Source organism: Dipodomys spectabilis, unplaced genomic scaffold (assembly GCF_019054845.1).
Source record: "Dipodomys spectabilis isolate Male_0828 unplaced genomic scaffold, ASM1905484v1 ptg000009l, whole genome shotgun sequence".
In the NCBI taxonomy this organism is placed as follows: domain Eukaryota; kingdom Metazoa; phylum Chordata; class Mammalia; order Rodentia; family Heteromyidae; genus Dipodomys; species Dipodomys spectabilis.
This window is the reverse complement of record NW_024870686.1, coordinates 2,523,899-2,547,430: the sequence shown is the minus strand read 5'-3', so window position 1 is coordinate 2,547,430 and position 23,532 is coordinate 2,523,899. Positions and strand designations below refer to the sequence as shown.

The 23,532-nt window shown below is 39.7% G+C and overlaps 1 protein-coding gene across 6 annotated transcripts in view; it reads left to right on the top strand.

The window, feature by feature from the left end:
- The first annotated feature begins 1,389 nt into the window (after positions 1 to 1,389).
- Positions 1,390 to 23,532, top strand: part of Unc5d (unc-5 netrin receptor D) — a 571,205-nt gene continuing 549,062 nt past the window's right edge. For all 6 annotated transcript variants that reach the window (XM_042701474.1, XM_042701473.1, XM_042701476.1 and 3 more), the window contains exon 1: positions 1,390 to 1,489. In XM_042701474.1, the coding sequence (XP_042557408.1) occupies positions 1,390 to 1,489 (100 nt within the window). The remainder of the gene's footprint in view (positions 1,490 to 23,532) is intronic.

Here is a 23,532-nt window from a genome sequence, read left to right as displayed (position 1 = left end):
ATTTTTAACAGAACTGCCACATCGCCTTGAAGAATAAGGAAAGCCAGGCAATAAATGACTATTTTCCAGGAGACAGGAAGAGCATATTTGGTAGATTAATTCTCAATTCACCTTCTCAGAGGAAAAGGACAAAACCCTCATTTGCTAAGATTCTAAAGAGATTTTGGTCAAGTCCCTGGCCAGCCCCAAGTCAGTCTTTGCTTCAAAACATCCTTCCCCAGGGCTTGTGTTTGTTGACCCAAACCTTTGATTGAGCTGTAAGAATACTGGAGGAAACAGGATGATCTCCTGGCACCTGATTTTCATATACATGACCAGTGTCTCTCAGGAGAGGGATGGGCAGCAGGCATATGGGCTGGTCAGGAAATGATGCCTCTAACAATTGTTCCTCTTTTTGCTCACAACAGAGCCAGTTAGTGCAATTACCTCACGCAGAACCATGACCTCACCTTACACTGGACTTGAAGCTCAGATCTCAGCCCCCCTGAGCAGCTAGGAGTGCTGCCATCCGCCCTGAGCATGGGCAGAGGAAAACTTTTGGAAAAGCGATTCTCCACTTCTTTATCCCTACGCAGGCTTAACGAGCAGAGTCGCAGTACAGGCATCGCTCCGCTATTACGTTTTCCTAATTGGCGCTTGGTTCCGTGTGTGATCTTCTCGTTTCCATTCATCTCTTCTGCTTTCCCGGGGTGGTAAACAGCGGAAGGAAGCGGGAGAGGCAGAACTTCCAAAAGGGCTCAAAGTTGAGCACAAACGGAGCTTTCAGGGAAGCGGGGGCATCGGAGCGGAGTTAGCAACCACGACGTTCGGCCTGACCGGCGTTCTCCTCCCACCGCCCGGGCGGCTCGGCCCCTCGCCAGGCGGGCGCTCGCCTCCCTTAGCCGGGACTATTTGCGGAGTGGAGGAGCCGGCCGACGTGAAGCCGCCGCGGACACACCTGCGCCTCCCTCCCGGCCCCGCCCCGCGAGGCCCCCCTCCGCGCGTCGCCACGCCCCTATTGCCGCCCATCTCCAGCTCATTGGCTGCTTGCTCGGAGGGGCGGAGCCAGAGCTGCCGCGGGGGTCTCATTAGCGATGCGGACTCGCGTCTCCGCTGGCTAGTCGGGGGGCCGGAGTCGAAGCCGGGCTGCGAGCCGCGCGGTGGGGACGGCGGTCGGCTCCGGCGGCGGCCGCGGTCACCACGCCGTAGAAGGCTATGGGGATGCGCTCTAGGACTGGGCGCCCGTGCAGCGGCGGCTCGGCCCGCCCTGCCCCGCTGCTGTAGGGAACGGCCGTGGAGCAGTCACTGTTCGGAGACCCCCGGAACCCACTCGCCTCGGCGTCGCCGTGCCTCTCCCCGGCTCGCGGGAGACGTGGAAGGCCAGCGGGACTCCGGAGCCGGGCGAGGAGGATGGGGGCTGCGGCGGCCGCAGGAGGCGGCGGCGGGGCGCGCCGGTGGCTCCCGTGGCTGGGGCTGTGCTTCTGGGCGGCGGGGGCTGCGGCGGCCCGAGGTAAGCGCCGGACGGATCGGAGACCCGGGGAGGGGTGGGAGCGTCGGGAGACCGAGCGGGACCCGCTCCCACGGCGCTGCCTACCCCACGGGCGCCTGGCCCGTCTCCGCGCAGAGCCGGGCGGGGTGGAAGTCGAGTCAGGACCTCCACGGGGACCAGCTGCCCTCCCACCCAAGTTTGCGACCTGCCACAATCCTACAGGTTGCTGTGCCCCGGGCCCCCAACCCTGTCTGCACCATTCTCCTTCTTTTCCCACGCCCTCCCCAAATGCTGCAGCCTGGAGTAGCCCGTCCGCACTCCGTCCTCGCCCTGCCCCGCTCCTCTCCACTTCCTAGGCGAGATCGTCCGTGGGTGGGCGCCCAGAGTGAGGTAAAAGAGTTCCTAAGGAAACGGGCTCTGGCCGGGTGGGCTCCGGTGAACGGCTTCCAGGCTGGAGTCGGCTCGCCCTGCGCCAAGCCTGGTACCCCTGGGTCGTCCCCAGCCTGGTGTCTTAGCCAGCGCGGGGCTCTCCTTCTCCAAGGCCGCGGGGGTCTACGGGGGAGCTCAGTGTGGGGATGAGAGCTGTGTGCGCCCTCCCGGCTTAACTGCGCGGGCAGTGCCCAGCTGGGAGAAGGAGTTGGCTCCGGGCTGGCTCACCCCGCGCCTCCTTTCCCTGCCCGGTGCTGACACTGGCTAGGAAGCGCGGGGCCCCCCTGAGCCGCAGAGAATCTCTGCTTCTCCTCCACTTGGAAGCACACATCCCATTCCCCCCCTTCCCCCCCCCCCCCCCCGATCTTCTGCACTCCAGCAGAGTAAAATTTTGCAACTGGTTTCAGCTCCACCTTGAGCGAGGACGGGAAACATCAACTTAAAAGATAAAACCCACCGACGTATTCTCCACAGGATCGCAGCAGATTTTGTTTTGTGTTGGAATAGCTCTAGTATTGTGGCTTCACCTTTGAAATACTCCGGAAGCTGCTCTTTTCTGCCTGCCCTTCTTTATCTGTGTCCTTAGCGGTGTGCCATCCACTAGGCTTAGCATCTGTAATGTCATTAAACCATTTGCCTAATGCTTGTCTATCAAGTGGTGGAACGGAGGGAACCACCTCACCTTGTGCTCTGCTGTCTCCTGAATATATTCTTGTGGCCAGAAGACAGTGGAAAAGATTGAGTACGGTTACAAAAGATTTTGTACAATCTCTTTTTTTTTTTTTTTAAAGCCAATGGTGTGTTCAAAGCAGTAAGTAGTAATAACGTGGAAAGACGAATGGGGGAATAAAGGTGGATGGAGGCTTTCCATTTTACTCTGCTCTTATCATTTCCTGAAAAGTTTATTTTTTTTTAAAATGGGGCAGGCTTATAAAAAAAAAGAACAGGAAAGGTTTGAAAATGAGCTTTTTGACTCCACACGGTTGCAGTGAAGCTTACTTCTTTCTCTTCTTTAAGAAGCACAAGCTTCAGCCATTTAATTTACTTACAGGGAAGGGGCTGTGGTCTTATTGCAAAGTCAGCTCTGAATTGTTTGCAAGAGGAGAATGGGCTCTTTTTTTCCTCTCCTAAATGTGGATCAGAATGTCTCAGTTTCCAGTTTTGGGTGTGGAACAACTAGGTGACTGAATCCTCATTCTGACCCTTGAAATTTAGTTGGTGGAGTTGTCTTAAAGCCAGCTTGAACTAAGAGGTGGGGACAAGTGAAAAGCCTCTTGGATAGAGTTTTGCTGGCTGCGAAAGGAAGGCTAGCACCTCTTGTCTGCAAGCTGTTCCTTAAAGGTCTCTTGCAAAACACAGTGCACATTCTGCAGGCTTATTTACAACAAATGTCTTGCACAGATCATACTGATGCTGAAGACACAGAGTGGAGGAGTAAACCCGACTGGTCTTTCCCTTGTCACATCTTTAACTTTTGGGGACATGAAGCCACCTACCTTTAAGAGCTGTAAGAGATTCCTTGAGATGCAGCCTGCAAAACTTGTGAATCCACATTGTACCTAGCCTTGGACTGGTGGGAAAATTAAAGTTTTCAAATTGAAATTCTCAGATCAAAGGGTAGGTTCCCAGATTATTCAAGTTCTCCCATCCCAGGAAGATGTCCACTCATTAAAACCAGAATGTGGCATATTCACATGGCATCTTTGCTTAGAAGTCTTCTTACTAAGGTAGGGTTGGCTCTGGGTGATTTCTTTTTATCTGAGTAGGTAGTTTTATTCTCTAGGATTTTTTGTTTATCTTGTTTTTCTTTTTGTTTTGCAATATTGGGGGAGGGTCTTTCCTAACTTAGACTCTTTACCATGAGAGGCAAAGACTGCATCCTTAGCCTATCAGTGACTCTTCTTGTCAATTGATGGAAAATATTTTATCTTTCCTGACCACTAGAAATACAGAAATGTGCTTAGAAGGCATGAGAATGTTTAACACTTCATTGACACTTTCTTTACAGTACTTGCCACATGTCTGTTTCCATGATGATTTTACCAGGGTCTGCTTTTCTAAATTTTCTTTCCCCCACTGTAAACACCTTTTAAAACCAAATGACAATTTCAGATGATTGACTTTAAATATACTCAACAAGGAAGATGGTGTGGATAGGCAGTGTAAATGTAGCAAGCAGTAGAGGCCTAAAGAGTGCCATTTTGTTTTCTGCCTTTCTAAGCAATACTTTCCTCTTCAGAATTTTCCTGCCTCTGGTACAGCATAAGCAAGGCTCTTTGGTGCCAAGGTTATTGTATGTTTTAGCACTTTTCAACTTAAATTAACGTTGTTTTGAGAGATATTTGTGACTTATCACCTACTAATTGAATCTACATCTTGTCATTCTGGTTTGTTTTTGTTCTTGGGAAGAATGGAGTATTGCTGTTGATCTCATTGTAACTTTCATATTAGATAGTGGACACAGGAGATCCTAGTCATTAAAGGCAGTGAGAAAGATACTCTTAGACACTCACAGTATTCTTTGCTTAAAAAAAAAATTCCGGGAAATGAAACAGTTCTTCCATTGACTGGCGGAATATATGGATGGCAAGAGAAATCCGTATTTCTTTTGTAGGCATACTAGGGTCACATGATAAGCACATATTTAATACACTTACTTCCCCAGTCTCACTGGTGTAACACAGAGCTTATTTTCTCCTTAATGAATGTTATTAGAGACCTTCTCTGTCCTTCTCTTTATCCTGTTCCTTTTTCTCAAACAGTGCTGTCCCCTCATAGGACTAAGTAGAATTTTCTTCTGATTCTTGGGCGGTGCTCTTCACGTTAGCAGCCCTAAAGAACCCATATTTCCTGCAGACAGTGTTCTGCTGAAGAGAAGGGCTCAGTTGTTTTGAGTTGGCCCTGTAATGGCAGCACTTGTCACTCCTTTCCCAGGTCCTCACTTTGAGTGACACATCTGTGGGCCTCTCCAAAACGAAGAAACCCATGTTGCTGGAGGATTGTTTTTGATCTCTTGGACTCTGACCAAACCTGTTAGGTTCTAGACCTGACTGTCTTCTTGAATAGGGAACCAGCCCTTTGCTCTTCTTTTCTCAGTGACTTGTAAACTTGACTTTTATGTTTTCCTCTCACCTGATATAATACCCAAGTTAAGACAGTGCCAGTTTTATGAGGCTTTGTAAAGGTGAAGGTGTCTGTTTCTCAGGAGATAAGAGTCTATGTTATATCCTTTTTATGTGATTAAAAAAAATTAGTCTCCATGCCCAGGCCATGTATATTGTAATCAAATCCAAAGAGAGATATCCAGACTTCCTCCAAGGTACCCTTTAAGAAGATACCTTCTTGATGGACAGGCAGTTGTGTTCAGATAGCCCAGTTGTGTCCTTCTTGATTACACCTATGTCATTAATCCTCATTGTCCCTTTCTTTAGGCAGTTGTCATTCAATCTGCAATGTCATTGGTTTTTATCTTTCATCTTATTTTGATACTTGTATGAATTAACAGCACAGCAATTGTAACTTTTCTTTTGTCATGCTGAGTCAGATTGTATAGGTGAAGATACCTGCTCACTCCTTTGTTTTCTATAGAAGCACGGTGACCTGACATCTGCCATCATTTACTACTCTTTGTATTATGCTTCCTTCTTACAGGAAGTGTTTTTTTGAAGTTCGATTTAGTCAGCAAGTGCCATTCATTATTCTAAATGTTTTACTTGTATTGACTTATTTAATCTTTATGATGACTCCGTAAAGGTAAGTGGAATTCTTTTTCTCATTTTCAGAATAAAAGTGGGGCATCCAGGGGTTAAGTATATTAGCAAGACCACAGATTTAGTATATGGAACTTGGACTTGCACCTGGTCTATTAGACTGCCCAATTTACAACAAAGACAGCTTTCTAAAGTCTGTTGAAAATCAGTGGACCTCTGTAATTTGTTGACAAAAATATTTATTTTTATAACTTTTAAGAATTATAAAGGAATTTAGAGTCAGTTACCTATATCTGTAAATATGCTCAGATAAAATCTAAGGGAGACTTACGTTAAATGAAAACAACTACCCACTCATCGTTCAGCTTATAATACTTTGGGATTGGATTCATACTTAAAATGTTGAACGTCAGATTCTAATGATAGCTTGCTTTTTGTTTCAGTTTTGAATTTCAACAGAAAATATTACTCTGATTGAATACACCATCCATGGAATGGCAGATCCCCAGAGACTATTTGTTGCATGTCTTGTATTTTTAGCCTTGTTTGCTGGGGAAATGTGGAGCAAGAGATTTGAGAATAGATTGTTAACACCAGAGGCTGCTGTTTCTGCTGTTTTGGGTCCTCCTGCTGCTGCTTTTGCAAGAGGCAGATGGCTAGATTCATTTATAGAAAATAGATATTCGTTCTATTTTGCATTTCCACTTTGAAAAGCACTTTTAATTGTTTGTGCCACATTGCTTCGTATGGCCGTATTGTGTGCATACACATGCTGTGCGTAGATAATTTTCAGAATTAGGCGGATGTTAATGTATTCGGTTTGGGCGGTGTTATCTGAAATCCATTGCTAACTGTACTAGGCTTTTAGAGTTTTCTGTTTGAAGTGGGAATGTTCGTAGTGCAGTGTGTGCCAAGTGTTTCCTGCTCAACCTGCTGCTACTCTTTGCCTTGCCCCCACTCCACAAAACCAGAATTCAGTCATGAAAATATGAGGATTGTATCTGTGGGGCTGACGTGGAAGCCATCCGCAAGTACATACAATTAAATATCCTTTATGCAAAATGATTTGATTTTATATTTTTTTAGTGTTTGTACCTACTCAGAGTGCCATCTTAGAATGGAACCCAAATGTAAACATGAACTTCCTTTGTATATCATATGTTCCATATCTCATAGCCTGAAGCTAATTTTATATAGTATGTTAGTGCTCTTGTGTGTGTGTTTTCTTTTTATGTGTGTACAGTGCCAATTCTGGGGCTTGATCTCCGGGCCTGGGTACTGGTCCTGAGCTCATTTGTTTGGCTCAAGGCTAGTACCCTACCACTTGAGCTATAGCTCCACTTCTGCTTTTTAGTGGTTAATTGGAGCTAAGAGTCTCATGGACTTTCCTTTTTACCTTCCCTGGGCTAATTTTAAGTAGCTAGCATTATAGGCATGAGCCACCACCTATTTGTGTGTGTGTGTGTGTTTCCAAGTTTTAATTGCGACCCATCACATTTGGCAAGTATAGAACGTTACACTTGTGGTGTCATGTGAACACTGATAAATTGTCTTCCAAATGAAGTCAATCATGGCTTTATTTAGTACAAATACAGTAGTCCCTCCATATTCAGGATCCCAAGGTTGGTCAAGTTCCTTATAAAGAGTAGCATAGTATTGTATATTCTGTAGAATTTTTTCCTCTTGTCCTGGGGTTTGCACTCTTCACCTGGGCCCTGTCATTGAGCTCCTGTTGCTCAAGGCTAGCACTCTAACAGTTGAACCACACTGCCACTTCCCTCTTTTTCTGTGATTAATTGTAAATAAGAGTCTCCCAGCCTTTCCTTCCCTGGCTGGTTTCAAACTCCTGAGTAGCTAGGATTGTAGATGTAAGCCACAAGAGCCCGGCACTTCCTATAGACTTTTAAAACCATCTCTACATTACTTAAAATACTAAATAGAATATAAATTCTATGAAGATACTTGTGGTATTATTGTAATAATTTTACCATATCAGTTAAAGAGTAAAAAAGATCAATACAGTTAGAGGTGTGTTTTTTGGTTTATTTATTTACATTTCCCATCCGAAATTGGGTGGAGTGCTTATGGGTTGGGGAGGCTGGCAATATTGACTTTCAGCCTCAAATTTCTGGTTCATAAAGTCTAAAAGACCGTTTGTCTACAGAAAAGAACCGTGGCATGGGTATCACACTACAATGGGAGGAGTAAGTGGAAAAGTATCACAGCAACCTTGTAGACTTTGATAAGTATGGACCTTACAAGTGCTTGTTGTCTCCTAAATTAAATGCTATAATTTCTCCATCAGAAAATTCAGAGGGGAAAATAATATCCACCATCAGTATTCTAGAAGGTTGGTAATTGGCAGACAGATACAGGAAGCAGATGACCCCAGAGACCAAACTGAAGAAATCATATTTACCAAATTTAGGCACCAACCATCAGTGGTATAACCATGTTTTAGATAATATCATGCACAGGCTTTAGAAACTTCCTACAAATCAAGTTACATTGTTAAATATGGAATGAGAAGATTTGCCTCTAGTTACATTTAAGATTTACCTGTAGGGACTGGGAATGTGGTTTAGTGGTAGAGTGCTTGACTACCATGCTTGTAAGCCCTGGGTTCAGTTCCTCAGTACCACATAGAAAAAGCTGGAAGTGGTGCTGTGACTCGTGGTAGAGTGCTAGCCTTGAGCACAGAGAGGCTCAGAGACAGTACTCAGGCCATTTCAAGCACTAGGAATGGCAAAAAATAAAAATAAATAAAAACACCATTATGCTTGTTGTTCAGAGTTATTAGGAGGTCTTCTGTTAGTAAAGGCACTTATTTTGTAGTTATGGTCGTTATTCAAATTTAATTTAATAAACCTGCCAGGGGTGGATAGAAAACCAAATGATCATGGTGATGATGGAAATTTACAAATCAGTGCTTTTCAAATGTTAATATGCATCTGAATCACTGCAAGTCTGATTGAGGAATCTGGGGGAAGAGGGGCCAAGAGTCTGCATTTCTCACAGGCATCCAGGTGACATTATCTATAGGTTCTAGATGTAAAAGATTTTGATTTTCACTACTGTTTTTCTCTAACAAGTCAATTTAAAAATAGATTGCAATATGAGGGTTTTGTGTGTGTGTGTGTGTGTGTGTGTGTGTGTGTGTGTGTGTGTTTTAATACCAGTAGAAACACAGGTAAACAATGTCAGTTTTTACTCGGACAAACAGCCACTTACAACTGATAGATAATTTACAGGTCCATTCTTGATTTTGAATCTTATTTTGACATAATTGGCCATCTAGTATCTGCATTTCATTAATTTCTTGTAATAAAGTGGAAATTGACCTTCCCAGAATTTTAAAACTTTCCCAAAGTCAGAGTTTTTTAAGTAAAAGGCTTTTCTAAGCTCTCTTCAATACTCCTTCAATTTATTGTACTCTCTTGACTTAATTTCTTTCTTTCTCTTTTTTTTTTGTCACTCACGGGGGCTATGGGCCTGGATGCTGTCCTTCAGCTCTTCAGTTCAAGGCTAATGCCTTGCCACTTGAGCCACAGCACCACTTCTGGCTTTTGTTCTGCTTATGTGGTGCTGAGGAATTGAACCCAGGGCCTCATGCATACAAGGCAAGCACTCTACCACTGAGACAACTTCCCAGCCTTCTCAACTTAATTGCAGTACACTTAACCAATGGTCTGGAATTTAGGACTGAGAATGTAGTTAAGGAAGAGATAGAACAAAAGTTAAAAAAGAATCCAGAGCATTGTTTTCATGGGGTCTGGATGTTTCCCAAAGGTTGTGTGACTGCTGCCACAGTGGGTGGGTGGGAGATTGTGGTTTTCCCATTTGTGCCTTTGTTTCAGATCCTCCTCCTCCTCCTCTTATTCCTCCTTCTCTTCTTCCTCCTCCTCTTCCTAGTCCTCCTCCTTTTTTTTTTGTGCTGGCCCTGGGGCTTAAACTCAGGGCCTGGGTTCTTTCCATGAGCTTCTTTGTTCAAAGCTAGCACTCTATTACTTAAGTCACATCTCCACTTCTGGCTTTTTGGAGGTTAATTGGAGATAAGTGTCTACCAGACTTTCCTGCATAGGCTGGCTTCAAATCTTTGAACCATGATCATCAGATCTCAGCCTTCTGAGTAGCTAAGATTTCAGATATAAGCAACCAGTGTCCTCCAAATCTCATGTCCTTTTAAACTTGCTTAGTGTTTTTCCCCCATGACTGTGAATGTTCCATAAATATTTGATCTTCTAACCTTATTATGTTAAAATGATATTTGGATTAAAGCTTTTAATATCTACTCAGTCCTGTGATAAATGTAAGGAAAATGCAGTTTCAAGAGTAAGGCTGGAAGCAGATAACCAATGGCTCATATCTGTAATACTAGCTACTCAGCGGACTGACACATGGACACCTGGAACAGAAAGTCAACCAGACTCCATCTCCAATAAACCAATAAAAATCCAGAGTGTAGACATGCTTTAAGAGGTAGACTACTATCCAAACAAGCACACCCAAGTGATGCCAGAGGGTTCTGGTATTGGCAAAATACAAAACAAAGTCAAAGAAAAACAAAACAATAAAAACCCCACTAAAGACAGAAAAACTGTTGAGTGTTTCATAGACACCCCCCCCACACACAGTTGTACAGCCTACATTCTTAGGTTATCCATAAAGATAATTATGTACCAGTAATTGGTATTTTAAACAATAATTGATTGACAGTTTTAGATTAAATATTTGATTTATTTATGATCATTGTATATCTTTAGGAGGTACATTGTAATAGAATATACTGATCAAAACAGAGAAATTAACATTTTCATCATGTTTTCATTTCTTTGTTTGGAGCCTACACATTCTCCTCTCTTCTAATTCTTCCTCAAACAAATAACAGGTGGTTTACATTGGAACTTGACTATATGTGTCTAACTCTGCTCTGGTACCTATTTCTTTTAAAAGGGATATAAAACTATTTATTGACCACTGTTCACCATTATTTACAATAAAGCAAGCAACAAGTAGTTGGGTAGCATTCTTACTACAGTGTTTTTATTTCTTGTTTTTGTGGAACCAATAACCTAATACTGAAAAGATTAGCTTACATGGAAAGAATGAATTGGGGTACAGAAAAACCTGTGAGTCCATAATTATGAAATTTGTTCATTCATTTAGGCCAGGAGGTCCTAAATAGTCAAAACTGCTAGCCAGCAGATTTTACATTTCCATGAGCTGAGTCTTGGCTTGTGTGATTTTAGTATTCACATTTCACTATTCTGTAAAGGAATGGCTCACTACAGAAACTTTTAATGGCTAGAAATCAAAATTTGTCTTAGTTTTTTCATCGGAATGAGGGAAGTATTTGGTGGCAGTAATTTTTTTTTCTTTCAAGCAATTTTGGAAACCTCTAATATTTGCATATGGCAGAGCCAGGAGGATCTAAAGTTTGAGGCCAGCCTGGCTACCTAGGAAGTTCAAGGCCAGCCCAAGCTGCTTGGTGACCCTGTCTTAAAGCAACAAAACAACAACAACAACAAAACAAGAGCCAGCAGTGTGACTCAGTGATACATCATTTACCTAACATATACAAAGCCCTGGGTCTGATGTCCAACACTTGTGAACAAGCAAAATCTCCAAAACAAACAAAAACCCACCTATGTAAGTATTTTATGTTTATACACAGAAACACGCACAAAAAAATTCAGAACACTCTTTGAACATAGCAGTTAAAGACAAGTTGTTCTTATTAATGACCAAAAAAATTATGCTAATATTAAAAAAAACCCTCTTCTGGAATGCAGAGCAAATCATGGTATCAAACATTCTTTTCTGATAAAGGAAGCAACTAAAGAAAAGCAGCCTTTTAAAGAAAGCCTTCATTGTACATTGTAATTAGTGTTATTGATAGGAAAAAAAATCTCAACAATTACCCCAATACTACTTTAAAAACCAACATGTCACACTTGATTTTCATTAGAAGGTCGTTATTGTTTTACTCAGCTTTTATACATATTTTATTTAATTATATATATTATTTATTTTATTTATATTTTTTTCAGACTCAGATTTTATATATATATATATATATATATATATATATATATATGTATATATATATATATGAACATTTATTGAGTTTTATCTTCTGGACAAGAATGCCAAGTTAATCTTTGTTCACATAAAAACAGTTGCAATCCAAAAATACTTTCTGTTTGTCTCTTTTGCCAGCACCAGGTCAGCTCCATCTGAATCTTCCCATTTCATAAGAAACATCAGTTCTGTCTGGCACCAGTTATTCTCAAGATCTAGAACTCTGGTGCAAATCTCCTCAGTTGTCAGCATCATCTCTATTCTTTTTAATTTGCTGTTATCAGATTCACTGTCAGATAAAGATTTTCTTTAACTTTTTGTATCATCCTTTACCAGCTTTTTGAGAATTAAGAAATGTTCCAATTAATTCTGGACAATGTAAACTTTCTTCTGATTCCCCAGCATTATCAACATCTACAAATCCCTTTAACTTCAGGAAATGTTCTACCTTTTCTCATTCAGTACTTTTTTCACAACGAATTCTTCAGGTTCTGATTGTTCAATTTGTTTCACTCTTTCTGTTCAGTTTCTTTCTCCCTTTTTTTGTAATGTACTTTTGTTAGAGGCCATATTCATTCATTTTTTCTATCTATCTATCTATCTATCTATCTATCTATCTATCTATCTATCTATCTATCTATCTATCTATCTATCTATCTATCTATCTATCTATCTATTTTGCCAGTCTTGGGGCTTGAACTCTGGGCCTGGGCACTCTCCCTGAGCCTCTTAGTGCTCAAGGCTAGCCCTCTACTACTTGAGCCACAGTGCCACTTCTGACTTTATCTGAGTAGTTTCTTTTTTTTTTATATTTTATTTTTTTTTATTGTGAAAATACTGTACAGAGGGGTTACAATTACATGGGCAAGATAGTGAGTACATTTCTTATCAAGCATTGTAGCCTCCTCCTTTGTTTAACCTTCCCATCCCTTCCCATCCTCCCTTCCCCCCCCCCCACCCAATTCCCTCCCCCCAAGTTGTAAAGTTGGTTTTTGGCATGACAACTTGTACTTCTCATTGTTGCAACAGGTCCACCTGCATCCTTATTTAAACGACTTGTTTTTCCCCTTGCCCTCCACAAATTATACCGACATCAAATACAGTGAAAGCAGGGGTTATACTGTGGGGGAGGGACACACAAAGCAATGAAGAAATAATCTTATAAATGCGTTAGAAACAATTGCATGAAAGAAAAAAAATTTAAAATACATATCTTAGGGTTCATTTTCCTAACATCACCTTATCTGACCTTTTCTGCTTGACTCATACATATACTAGATATTACAAATAAGGGAAATCATGGGACCTACGTTTCTTTGGGCTTGGCTTACTTCACTTAATATAATTTTTCCCAAGTCTTTCCATTTCCTAACAAATGGGGCAATGTCATTCTTTCTGATGGAGGCATAGAATTCCATTGTGTATATATACCACATTTTCTTGATCCATTCATCTACTGAGGGGCATCTGGGTTGGTTCCATATCTTAGCTATGGTAAATAATGCTGCAATAAACATCGTTGTGCTGGTAGCTTTAGTGTGGTCTTGTTTGTAAACATTTGGGTAAATGCCCAAAAGTGGGACTGCGAGTCTTATGGACTTTTCTACTCAGGCTGGGTTCAAATTTGATCCTCAAATCTAAGGCTTCTGATTAGCTAGGATTAAAGGCATGTGCCATCTACGTCTGATTAGAGGCCATTTTTAATTGTAGACTTGAAGAGTTACTAACTTTACCGCCTCAGATACTGTGTGTCATGATCCTGCAGCAGTGTTTCTCTTTAGTACCTATTTTTAAAGCTCATTCCAAGTTTGGCTCAGTGTGTATGTTTCTTTATATCCACTCTGATATTGAACAGAGAATGAAAGTTTATAGAGATTGTCAGCCAAAGCAAGACAGATAGTGAGAAAGAGCGCTAGGATTAGAAGGTACATCATGTAATTCAATTTTATTATCAAATGTACTGATTATAAGAAAGTTGGTTGATAAAGCACTTCGTCTCATATTACTAATGAAAACAGTGTAGCTTTGTAAGCATGGAGGAAAAAAAAAGAAAAGTTCATGAGTAAATAGTCATTCAAACGTTCATCCAGACTTCTTAGTCCGTACCATGGTATGTCCCATATGGTTTTTAATAGAAGCAGCTTTTACTGGGTAGAAAGAGTGCAGCAGGAAATGTGTCAGGAGTAATTGGAGGAAAAAATTGTGAATCAATGAAAAGATTTACAATGTGATATGGAACAAGTGGCAGGTACAAATTATCTGAGGAATTTGCTAAGCAATAGCATCTTACTAAAAATCAAAATTACAACTGGGATGTTATTCAATGGTAGAGCATTTGTCTAGCATTATGGGTTCAGCACTGCAAATAATGAATAAATAAATGAATTATGGAATGGATGAATAGATGTATAACTGACAGAATATATATGAAGGTAGCATAAAGTTGAACTGTAAGTTCTAAGGTTTTATTTTATTATTTCATTGTCTGTGGCATTCCCAGGGCTTGAACTCAGGGCCTGGGTGCTGTCCCAGAGCTCTTTTGTCTTCAAGGATAGTGTTCTGCAAATTGATCCACAGCTCTACTTCTGTTTTTTTTTTTTTTTTTTTTACTGGTTAAATGCCTCACAGATTTTCCTGCCAGGCTGGCTTTCAACTTTAACTCTCATATCTCAGCCTCCTAAGAAGATAGGATTACAGGCTTGAGCCACCAGTGCAAAGCTTAAGGTTTATTTTTTAATTCCATTATACAAATTCTTAGAAATAAAATATATCTTCTATTTGAATATTTTCTAAACTTATCTTTATTACTAATTTTGAGTCTACATGTTTCATATCCTTTTCTCTGTTCAATCATATAATGAGATTAAAATGTTACAGCTCGTGTTTGAAATGAGCTTGGTGGCATAATGTAGTTTGTGTTCCAATAAGAGTTTTCATAAATAAATATGTGTTCAAGAATTATCTAACCCATTGTTAGAAGACATAGGGGGAAAATACATGCCCCACTCAATCCTCATGTAAGATTCTATGCCAGAGAAATTTTAGTTTGTGTTTTAAGCCATTTGAAGAGAACCTGCATAGAGTATCTGTCCTTTGTTTGAGAACCAACCTGTATCTCCCTGTGTCTTGGGAACATTAGTTACAACAGGCATCAGCATCTTGCATCAGGATATTTCCAAAGCTGTTTCTCTTCAAAAAAAGCAATCAGGAGGTTCACAGATTTCATCAGCGTGAGGTGTGTGGGTGGGATGTGAGTGGGTAGGCTTTGCTTTAATGGAATAATGTTGATTTAAAGACTTGTCATTAAATATATTTTCACTTTGGAATACACAAAAAAAAAATCCATCTGATGTTTTCTGCAGTTCATGACTAGCCTCTGGATGTCAGTGTGAAAAGACAGTTCTACCATATCACAGGATGTAGCACAGGAGACAGTTGTACAGCCAATTATTAATAATTGTCAAGGTGATGAGTGCTGTAATGCATGGATATCTGTGTATATTATACATTAGTAGGATGCCATATATCATCATTATACCAAACTTACATCATTAAAGTTATATGCCATTAGTTTAAATGGCATTAATAACACTTAAGCTTGAGATACAGTCACAATAATGACTTGTCAGTTAGTGTGGTAATTCTAGTACTTCCATTTCTACTTATGGCATATTCCATCTTGTTCCTAACCTCTACTCACTGTTCCTTGCCATTCTTCTTCAAGTCAAAACATCCCATTGATGCAGTATGCTGAGCTGGACAGGTCAACACTAAAGGTTTTGATATGATAGGAAAATGAACTGACTTTTCCAAAGGCCTCCTGTATTGAAGGCTGGGTTCTGAATGCAGAAATTTCAGAGATGAAGCTTTTGGAAAGTACTTGGATCAGGATGGCTTTCGTCTAATCAACAGATGAATGTGTTGTTGGGTTTCTATTTGAATGGACTATTAATGGATGTGATGAAGGCTGTGGAAGGTGGGTGGTGATTGGAGGAAGTAAGTAGCTGGGGGTGGGCCTTGGTCTTTTAGCTCTAGGTCTCTTCCTCCCTTCTCCTGTCTTTCTATGCTTTTTGACTGACATGGGTAAGCAGCCAAGCTCACACTATAAGCTCCCACCACCATGGTGTGTTCTGCTTTGTCACAGGCCCAAAGCAGTGAAAACAACAGACCATGGACCAAAACCTCAGAAATTGGAAACCAGGTATTTTTTTAAATGAAAACAAAGAGTGACTACCACAGTGTCCTTCATTATGCCACTTTTTATTTACAATACGGTTCTTTTCATCTATAAAATGAAAAGATATGACTGAGTTGTCTTCAGGGATCATTTCTGCTCTACTGTCCTATAATGCTGTCATTGATTTCCTGTCCACTTATTCACAGGGTGTTTTTTTTTTTGGTTAAATTTTTATTTTTTGTGAACTTGTACTGTTTCTTAGCATTTTCACTCCAGGTTGGCACTCTCCTGCTTGAGCCATAACCCTTCTCTTACTTTTTGTAGTTAACTGGAGATAAGAGCTTCACAGACTTATCTAACTGGGCTGGTTTTGAACTGAAGTCATCAGTTCTCAGCCTCCTGAGAAGCTAGATTTTCAGGTGTGAGCCAGTGCTGCCCATCTAAAAAGTGGGATTTTTTATGCTGTTACTGGGAGTATAAACTCAGGGAATGGCTACTATTCCTGAGTTTTTTTATTCACAGTATTTTGCTCAGTTCTGGAGAATTCCTTGGCATCTGAAATAAGTATATCTATCAAAACCTTCCCTGAAGGGATAATCCTCTGGAAGTAGAATTTGCAAGACAAGGTAATGAGACTTTCAGAATGATGCTGAAAATCTTTGACATATGCATTTTCAGAAATGTACCAACAATAAGAGAAATTTAATTTAATGTTTTGATTTCTTTACAGTTGGTGGTTGTAATTGAATGCAAAGAATGACTGAACATTCATATTTGAAAAATCTATAAATCTCAACTGCTTCAGACTCGGAAACTTTGAATTATCATATTAGGAATGCTCAACCAGTAATTGTCCCCAAATCTGATAAACCCTGTGATCCGAACCACTTAGGGTCCCAAGTGTTTTGGGTGGGAGGTCCTGAACCTGTGTAGGCTGAGCAGAAGTGGCCAGGCTGGGGAACAGCTGGAGAGGTTAGGGCTCCCTCTGCTAGAGCTCAGAGCTCTTGCTGCTCCTCTGATTATAGGCCAGCTCTTGCAAGGTTGACTTTACCTCTTTAGGAAAAACAAAACAAAAGTAGATACATTAAATTTCTAAATTAAATTTCCCTATGGGAAGTCACCTCAAATTCCTTAAATAATCATCTTGACTCCAAAGTCAGCATTCAGCCTTCCCATCCTAAATCAATGATATTCACATATCTTTATGAAGAGATTGTAAAGACCCAAGGAGCCGGTGGGTTTTCATTTTTCCTAATTGTGGCAGAGCTATGGGCAGCTGATACAATTGGAGGTACGAGTTGTGGGATAGTTTTGTTTACTAAGATATATTTTTAAAAAATTAAGTGGCCTTTTATATCCTTTTAATTCTTTTCTGTTCCTAGAGTTAAAACCTGGCTTTCTGCATATTAGACAGTGCTTATGCTACTAAGCCACATACCAGCCTTGTTATTAACAATTGATAAACACTAATCTGATCATTGAACTCAGTGTACTCCAGTTTGCTATTTATCAAAAACTAATCATAACAATAATGTTAGTGAAAAGGACCCCCAAAGTTTCTAGGAGAAGTTCTTAATCTTCATACAAACAAGCTACGTATTAAAAGAAAGTCACTTGCCTGGCTTTTGTGGGTCATTGCAGTCCAGATCATGTGGAGACCTCCATTTTCTCAATGTCATTCTTTCTTCCTTTCTAGACTTACATAGCAAAAGTAATCATTAGAAGCACAAAGGGCTTCAAAAGAATGATAACAGAAGACTAAAGACTATTGATCATTTTACCCTTGTCAAAGGATGTTTTATTTTAAATGTTTACATTTTTCTAGAATATCTTTGGAATCAGATAGAATATTATTCCCTCCATTCTAAAACACTGGGGCTTGATGTGAGGGTGTCTTGGGTTAGTTCAGTGTAGCAGAGCTAATTATTATTATAAAAATCATGTGCATTACAGATTGTTTTGTTTTTGTGTGAAATTTAAGGCGAATCTTCAGCTTTTCTTTGAATTTCTTAACTTCTACATCCTTAGAAATAAATTGGTTCAGTATAACAGGAGATACTGTTTGGTATTTAGTGGATACTAGATTCCTTTTAAATAGAATTTTAAAAAAACTCAATAGGAAAGAACAATTTCACTCATTTCCACTGAGGTGATGTTCTATTAAGTCTGTGAGTGAGAAAATAGATGTTACAGTTTACCCAAAGAAATAAGTTTAGAATAGAGTTTGTACCAAGCCACTTGTTTTTGTCAGAATACATAAATTATTGACATTTTCTAGTTTTTCCCCATTTAAATCTTCATTTCCAGTTTGTTGTTTTAAGGTAGCATCACTTACCTGGGGGAAGTGGTCAGTCACTCAGAGGACAATGCTTCAATGGGCAGAGCAGCTTGCAGAGGTGTGTGTGTGTGTGTGTGTGTGTGTGTGTGTGTGTGTGTGTGTGTGTGTGTGCGTGCGCACGTACATGCTAGTACCTGGTACAGAAGCTTGACCTCAAGATCTGGGTGCTGTTCCTTAGCTTTCTCTGCTCAAGACTGGTGGCACATCTCCACTTCTAGCTTTTTGGTGGTTAATTGGAACTAAGACATTCCTGCCTAGCCTGGAATTGAACCAAGATATTCAGATTTCAGCCTCCAGAGGAGCTAACCTTGGGCACCTGGTGTGAGAGTTTCTTATGCCTTGGGCCTCTTTGAAGAAAGCTTTCCTTATGGTTAAATGACAAAGAGTATTATGGCTTCAAAAATCCATCAATATGCATCCAAATGGAGTGGTTGTCTCTCACGCTGTGCAGTTATCTTTAATTTAGTATAAATTCTGCATCTTAGATGGCCACTATAATACTAGCAAAAAAACTTACCCATGTACTTGAATTGGAGCCTGGAAGCTTTAGTGTCTCCACCATGATTATTCATGTCAATGACACCTTGCCGAGAAAGTGTTAGACACTTGGGGTGCTAAAACTTTCTGATTCTTGGAGATTAGGTGTCAATATATTCAGGGTTTGGTTATATTTAGCACTTATAAGTAAATGATCTTACTGCTGGCATTGGTGGCCAGGTTTTCCAGCCATCATTCAAAGCCATTTTTTTTTTTGTTTTGAAACTCACAGGAAGTTATTTTGACACAAGGATGGGTGAAAAAAGCACACATAGGTGCCTTGAATGCACATAGCCATTTGCTTTTGTTCTGTAAGCTTAAAACTGATATTTAGCAGCTTAAAAATGTTCAAACAATTTTATTTGAACACCTTAGATTGAAGAATGAGCTCTGAATGTTTAATGTTTCTTTCATATAGAAATATACATGTAGCTATTTCAAATTCTGGGGAAAAACTATTTAATTTTGAGGTTCTTAGTGGACTCAACAGCCTGGATCTTGGTCCAACTGAGTCAGGAAGTCAGTGGGGAGAAAAAAACCTCCTCAGGCGATTATTAGTCTGGGCACCTAGGGTTGAAAATCATCAATTTAATGTGTGTAAATGAAGAAGGTCAATATATGGATATGCAGAAACTGATTTTTTGTGTGTTTGTTTTGAAATTTGGAGGGAACATTTGATCATTCTTATCACAGCAGTAATGTAACTGCTCAGGCTTGGCCCCTTAGGACTTACTTGTCAGTTGTGGATCAGATACCATAATGTAGTCCATGTATTCTTTAGTAATTACATTTTTTCACCTAATATTTTGTTACTTCTACATTACTGTATGTATGTATGTGGCCAATTTGCTTTTCTGAAATGTGTCATTGGATTATTTGGCTGTATTATAACCTCATTTTTCTATCATAGCTAACATATTTTCTGCCATAAAAAATTCTACTAGGATCATTCTTGTACATGTCTAAGGGACACAAAGTGTTCTATTTCTTAGAAGGTTACTTGGACCCGTCATGACCATGTTAAGGATTCCAGATAACGCCAATAATTATTATGTATGTATGTGTGCAAGTCTGTATGTTCTTAATTTGTATCTTATTTACAAATCAGGGTAAGCATCTCTTCAGGTATTTTCATATCATTTTAGAGCTCTTTGGTAAACCTTTTTTGGTAGTATTTGTTTTAAATTTTTGCACATGTATATGCAAATTGTCCTGGACATTGGATGATGTTATAGCTAATAAGTCTATTGCAAATTGAAAATCTTTTGTGGAAAATGCATTTAATACACCTCTCATACATGTACCTTTCATGCATACACCTCATAGCTTAGCAATATGTACTGTACATTACAGGTTGATATTTACCCTCATGAATGCATGGCTCATGGGCATCATGGAAAGAGCACTGCACTTACAGCCCAGGAGAAGATCAGAGTTCAAAGTGACAGTTTCTATTGAATATGAATGACATTCATACTAATGGGGAGGAGGGCCATATGTTGACCGACCTGAAATCTGGAGTCATCTTCATGTATGTGTGTCAGTGTGTATGTATGTATGTGTGTGTGAGTGTGTGTGTGTATCTTTAGTTTGCTCTATGCAGTTAGAATTTCTCCTGTCATTTTTGTTTGAGATATCTTCTGATGAAATGGAATTATTTATGATATATTCTCATGGACTAGAAATTATGAGTTTGATATAATCAGTTGTTACGAACCACTTTACATTTAGCTGTGATGCTTAGGAAACCTTTCCTAAATTACATTGATGATACTTACCTGTATTTTGCCTAAAATCTTACATTGTGGTCTTTCATATTTATAACTTTAATCCATCAGGAATAGGTTTCTTTTTTTCTGTGTGGAGTATGAATTAGGAATTTAATTTCATTCTTCCCTGTGAATGAGCACCTGTCCCAGTAACATTTATTGAAGAGTCCCCTCCTTTCCTCCTGGTCACAATGCCATCATTGCAATTAATGAAAGTTTCATATATACATGGGGATTTAACTTGATGTTACCTGTTCTTCAAAAGAGTCCCAGCAATACTTGTTGGTTTTATTTCTACTGTCCACTTTAAGTACCCTCCACTTAGTTATACTTTGAACTGTGCCTTAAAATGATACCACAATTGCCTTTTCCTGTGCACTTTGTACTTTCTTCTTTCACATTTTGCCTTGTGCTATGATATTAGGCTTGTTTCTCTTTTGTGCTGTATCTTATTGTTAACTTTTGAAAACAGGCACGATGTTTCATCAATGATACCTTCAAATAGAATACAGAATCTTTTACCTGGAAGATAGTTCATAAATAATAGTACTGGAATTGAATAATTTTGAAATTGTGTGACTCATAATATTTGCCCACTCAAACTTGCTAAAATATGTAGACTTTAAATTTTGCACTGTTCATATAACTTGATGGGTCTTTGTTGATATTTTCTTTCTTGAGATTATTCCTGAACATGAAATCAAGCTACCCTTTTGGTATAGTCTGTGCACAAGTAGAATGCATTTGTAGATATTGTCCCCAAGTTGGAACTGTTATGGAGATGCTGGGAAACTGTCACATGAGTGACAATTTAGACCTTTATAGACATGTTTAGTTTATTACTAAGAATGATGTTTGTGGCTGGCATTATAGGAGCATAGTACCAACAGAACAGTTTCCAGGTACCACATCCATGAATCATCCCACTACTAGAGATTAATCCTTGAATTTATTTCTATTACTATATCAGTCACATCTAATCTTAACTCTTTTTGTGTGTGTGTTGCTACTGGAGCAGAACTCTGGAACTTGTGGTTTTACTTGGCTTTTTCATTCAAGGCTGGTACATTATTATTTAAGCTACATCTTCATTTCTAGATTTTGCCTGGGTTAGTTGGGAATTTCCTGCCTGGACTGGCTCTGGAGTAGCTAGGATTAAGGTGTGAGCCAGTCTCTTTTACTCCTGATTGTAATCTCCTGACAGCCTCTACTCAACTCAACACCTAGCACAGGATATAGCTATTGTAAGTTTCTAAGATATTTTAAATATGTAACAAGACCAAATGAACAAAAATCAAAACTTTCAAGTGACTTTATATGTTTAGTCAAACCAATCTTTAGCTATCTATTCATTTAGTTGAATAAAGATGCTACCCTCACCTAATAAAACATTGACCATTGGAATAAATGCTTCTAAAATATGAGCTGATATCTCAGTAGACTAATTTATAGGAGAACATGGTATGTGTATGCAGAGATCTCAAGCCAGGAAAGATTTACTAGAGAGAAAGCAAGCTTGGATTCCCATTAAATGAGGCTATATACACAGGAGAATGAAAAGACAACTTAAGGGTCTTAGGAATTTGGATTGAGGGTTCAAAAAATCAATTATAGGAAAAAGAAATTGTAAAAAGGCCCCCACCTACAAATAACCCTTCAGCCTAAGAGATGGCTCTGGAAACATCCTCTGGTCACAGCCCTGATGTGAGCCTTAGGGCATCCGAAGAGTCTGTGTGGAACACTTTGATGTGATTCATGGGGGTAGAATTGCAATGTCTGCATCATCTGATGGGGTGGTTTCTGGAAGTTTCCAGTGAGGAGGACATCGAAAGCTGAGTTCATGAACTAGCAGGGCTGGCCACAGCATTCCTGGAGCTAACACTTCCTTCCCTACCCTGTAAATCATAAGTGGGCTCAGTGACTAGATGATTAAAATTGAGTGTCTACTTGCTTGTGTCTACTCCAAACAGCATCTTTTAGATGAAAATATTTTCCTGAACTGTGAAAGTACTGTATACATATTGTAAGAAAAGAAAAGAAAACTAAGAGAAAAGAAACTTGTAGATATTCCCAATGTAAGGTATAAAGAAACTTTACCCCTCATGATGCTTCTGTTTGCCTGTAGGTCTCTGCTAGACCCTCCCATACTCCATCTTTTGGAAAGCATAAGAACTTGTTACCCAGATACTGAAACATATACTTTGGTCTCACAGTTCTTTTCAGATTGTCCACTTTCTGGAAATGGGTACTAGGCATTTTGTACATTCTATTATTTTTCTTTAAAGCTTTGGAACTGAAAATGCCATATGCTGGTTAATGGTCAGAGCTAATGTCACAGCATGCACAGTGCCCGGATGTCATGGCAGCATGCCCTTCATTTGAGTGGTAGAATAGTACTATTCTAAAGGGAGACACAAATACATGTCACTTTTTTGCTTTCACAAGAAGGCTAGAGTGTGATTGGATTTCCATTCTGATATTCAGATCAGAAGTTTGTTTCATTTTGGTTTCTGAAGATGACTGATGTCTCTGAATGGGAATAAATCAGATGTTGGGCAGTATGACCTCTTGTGGCAGTTGCAGACATAGATCCATTAGACACATTTATTTAGAATACATAGTGTTCTTTAAAGGGTCTGGAGGTTGTCTCAGTGGTGGTGAAGCAAAATATCTGATTAGCTAAAAGCAGTGATATCATCATATATACTTCAATTATATTCTACATTTTCCCCCTTTCTTGGACTTAGATAGAAATAAACAGTTATATGAAATATTTATAGGCAAAGTTAATTAAGATTACAGCCATCAATCATTGCCAGGTCCCCTTCCTAATTTGTCTGTAAACTGATTTATTAATGAAATGCATCTGAAGAAATTAAGATATAGAAAATAAATTCTGAGGGCTACATTTTTGGCAAGCTGTGTCTTCACATGAAGATCTCTGTTCATCTTTCATTCTACTCTTAGCATTCCTCTTAGCCAAATTCCTCCCCTCAAACTGAAAGCATCTACATTCCTAATCA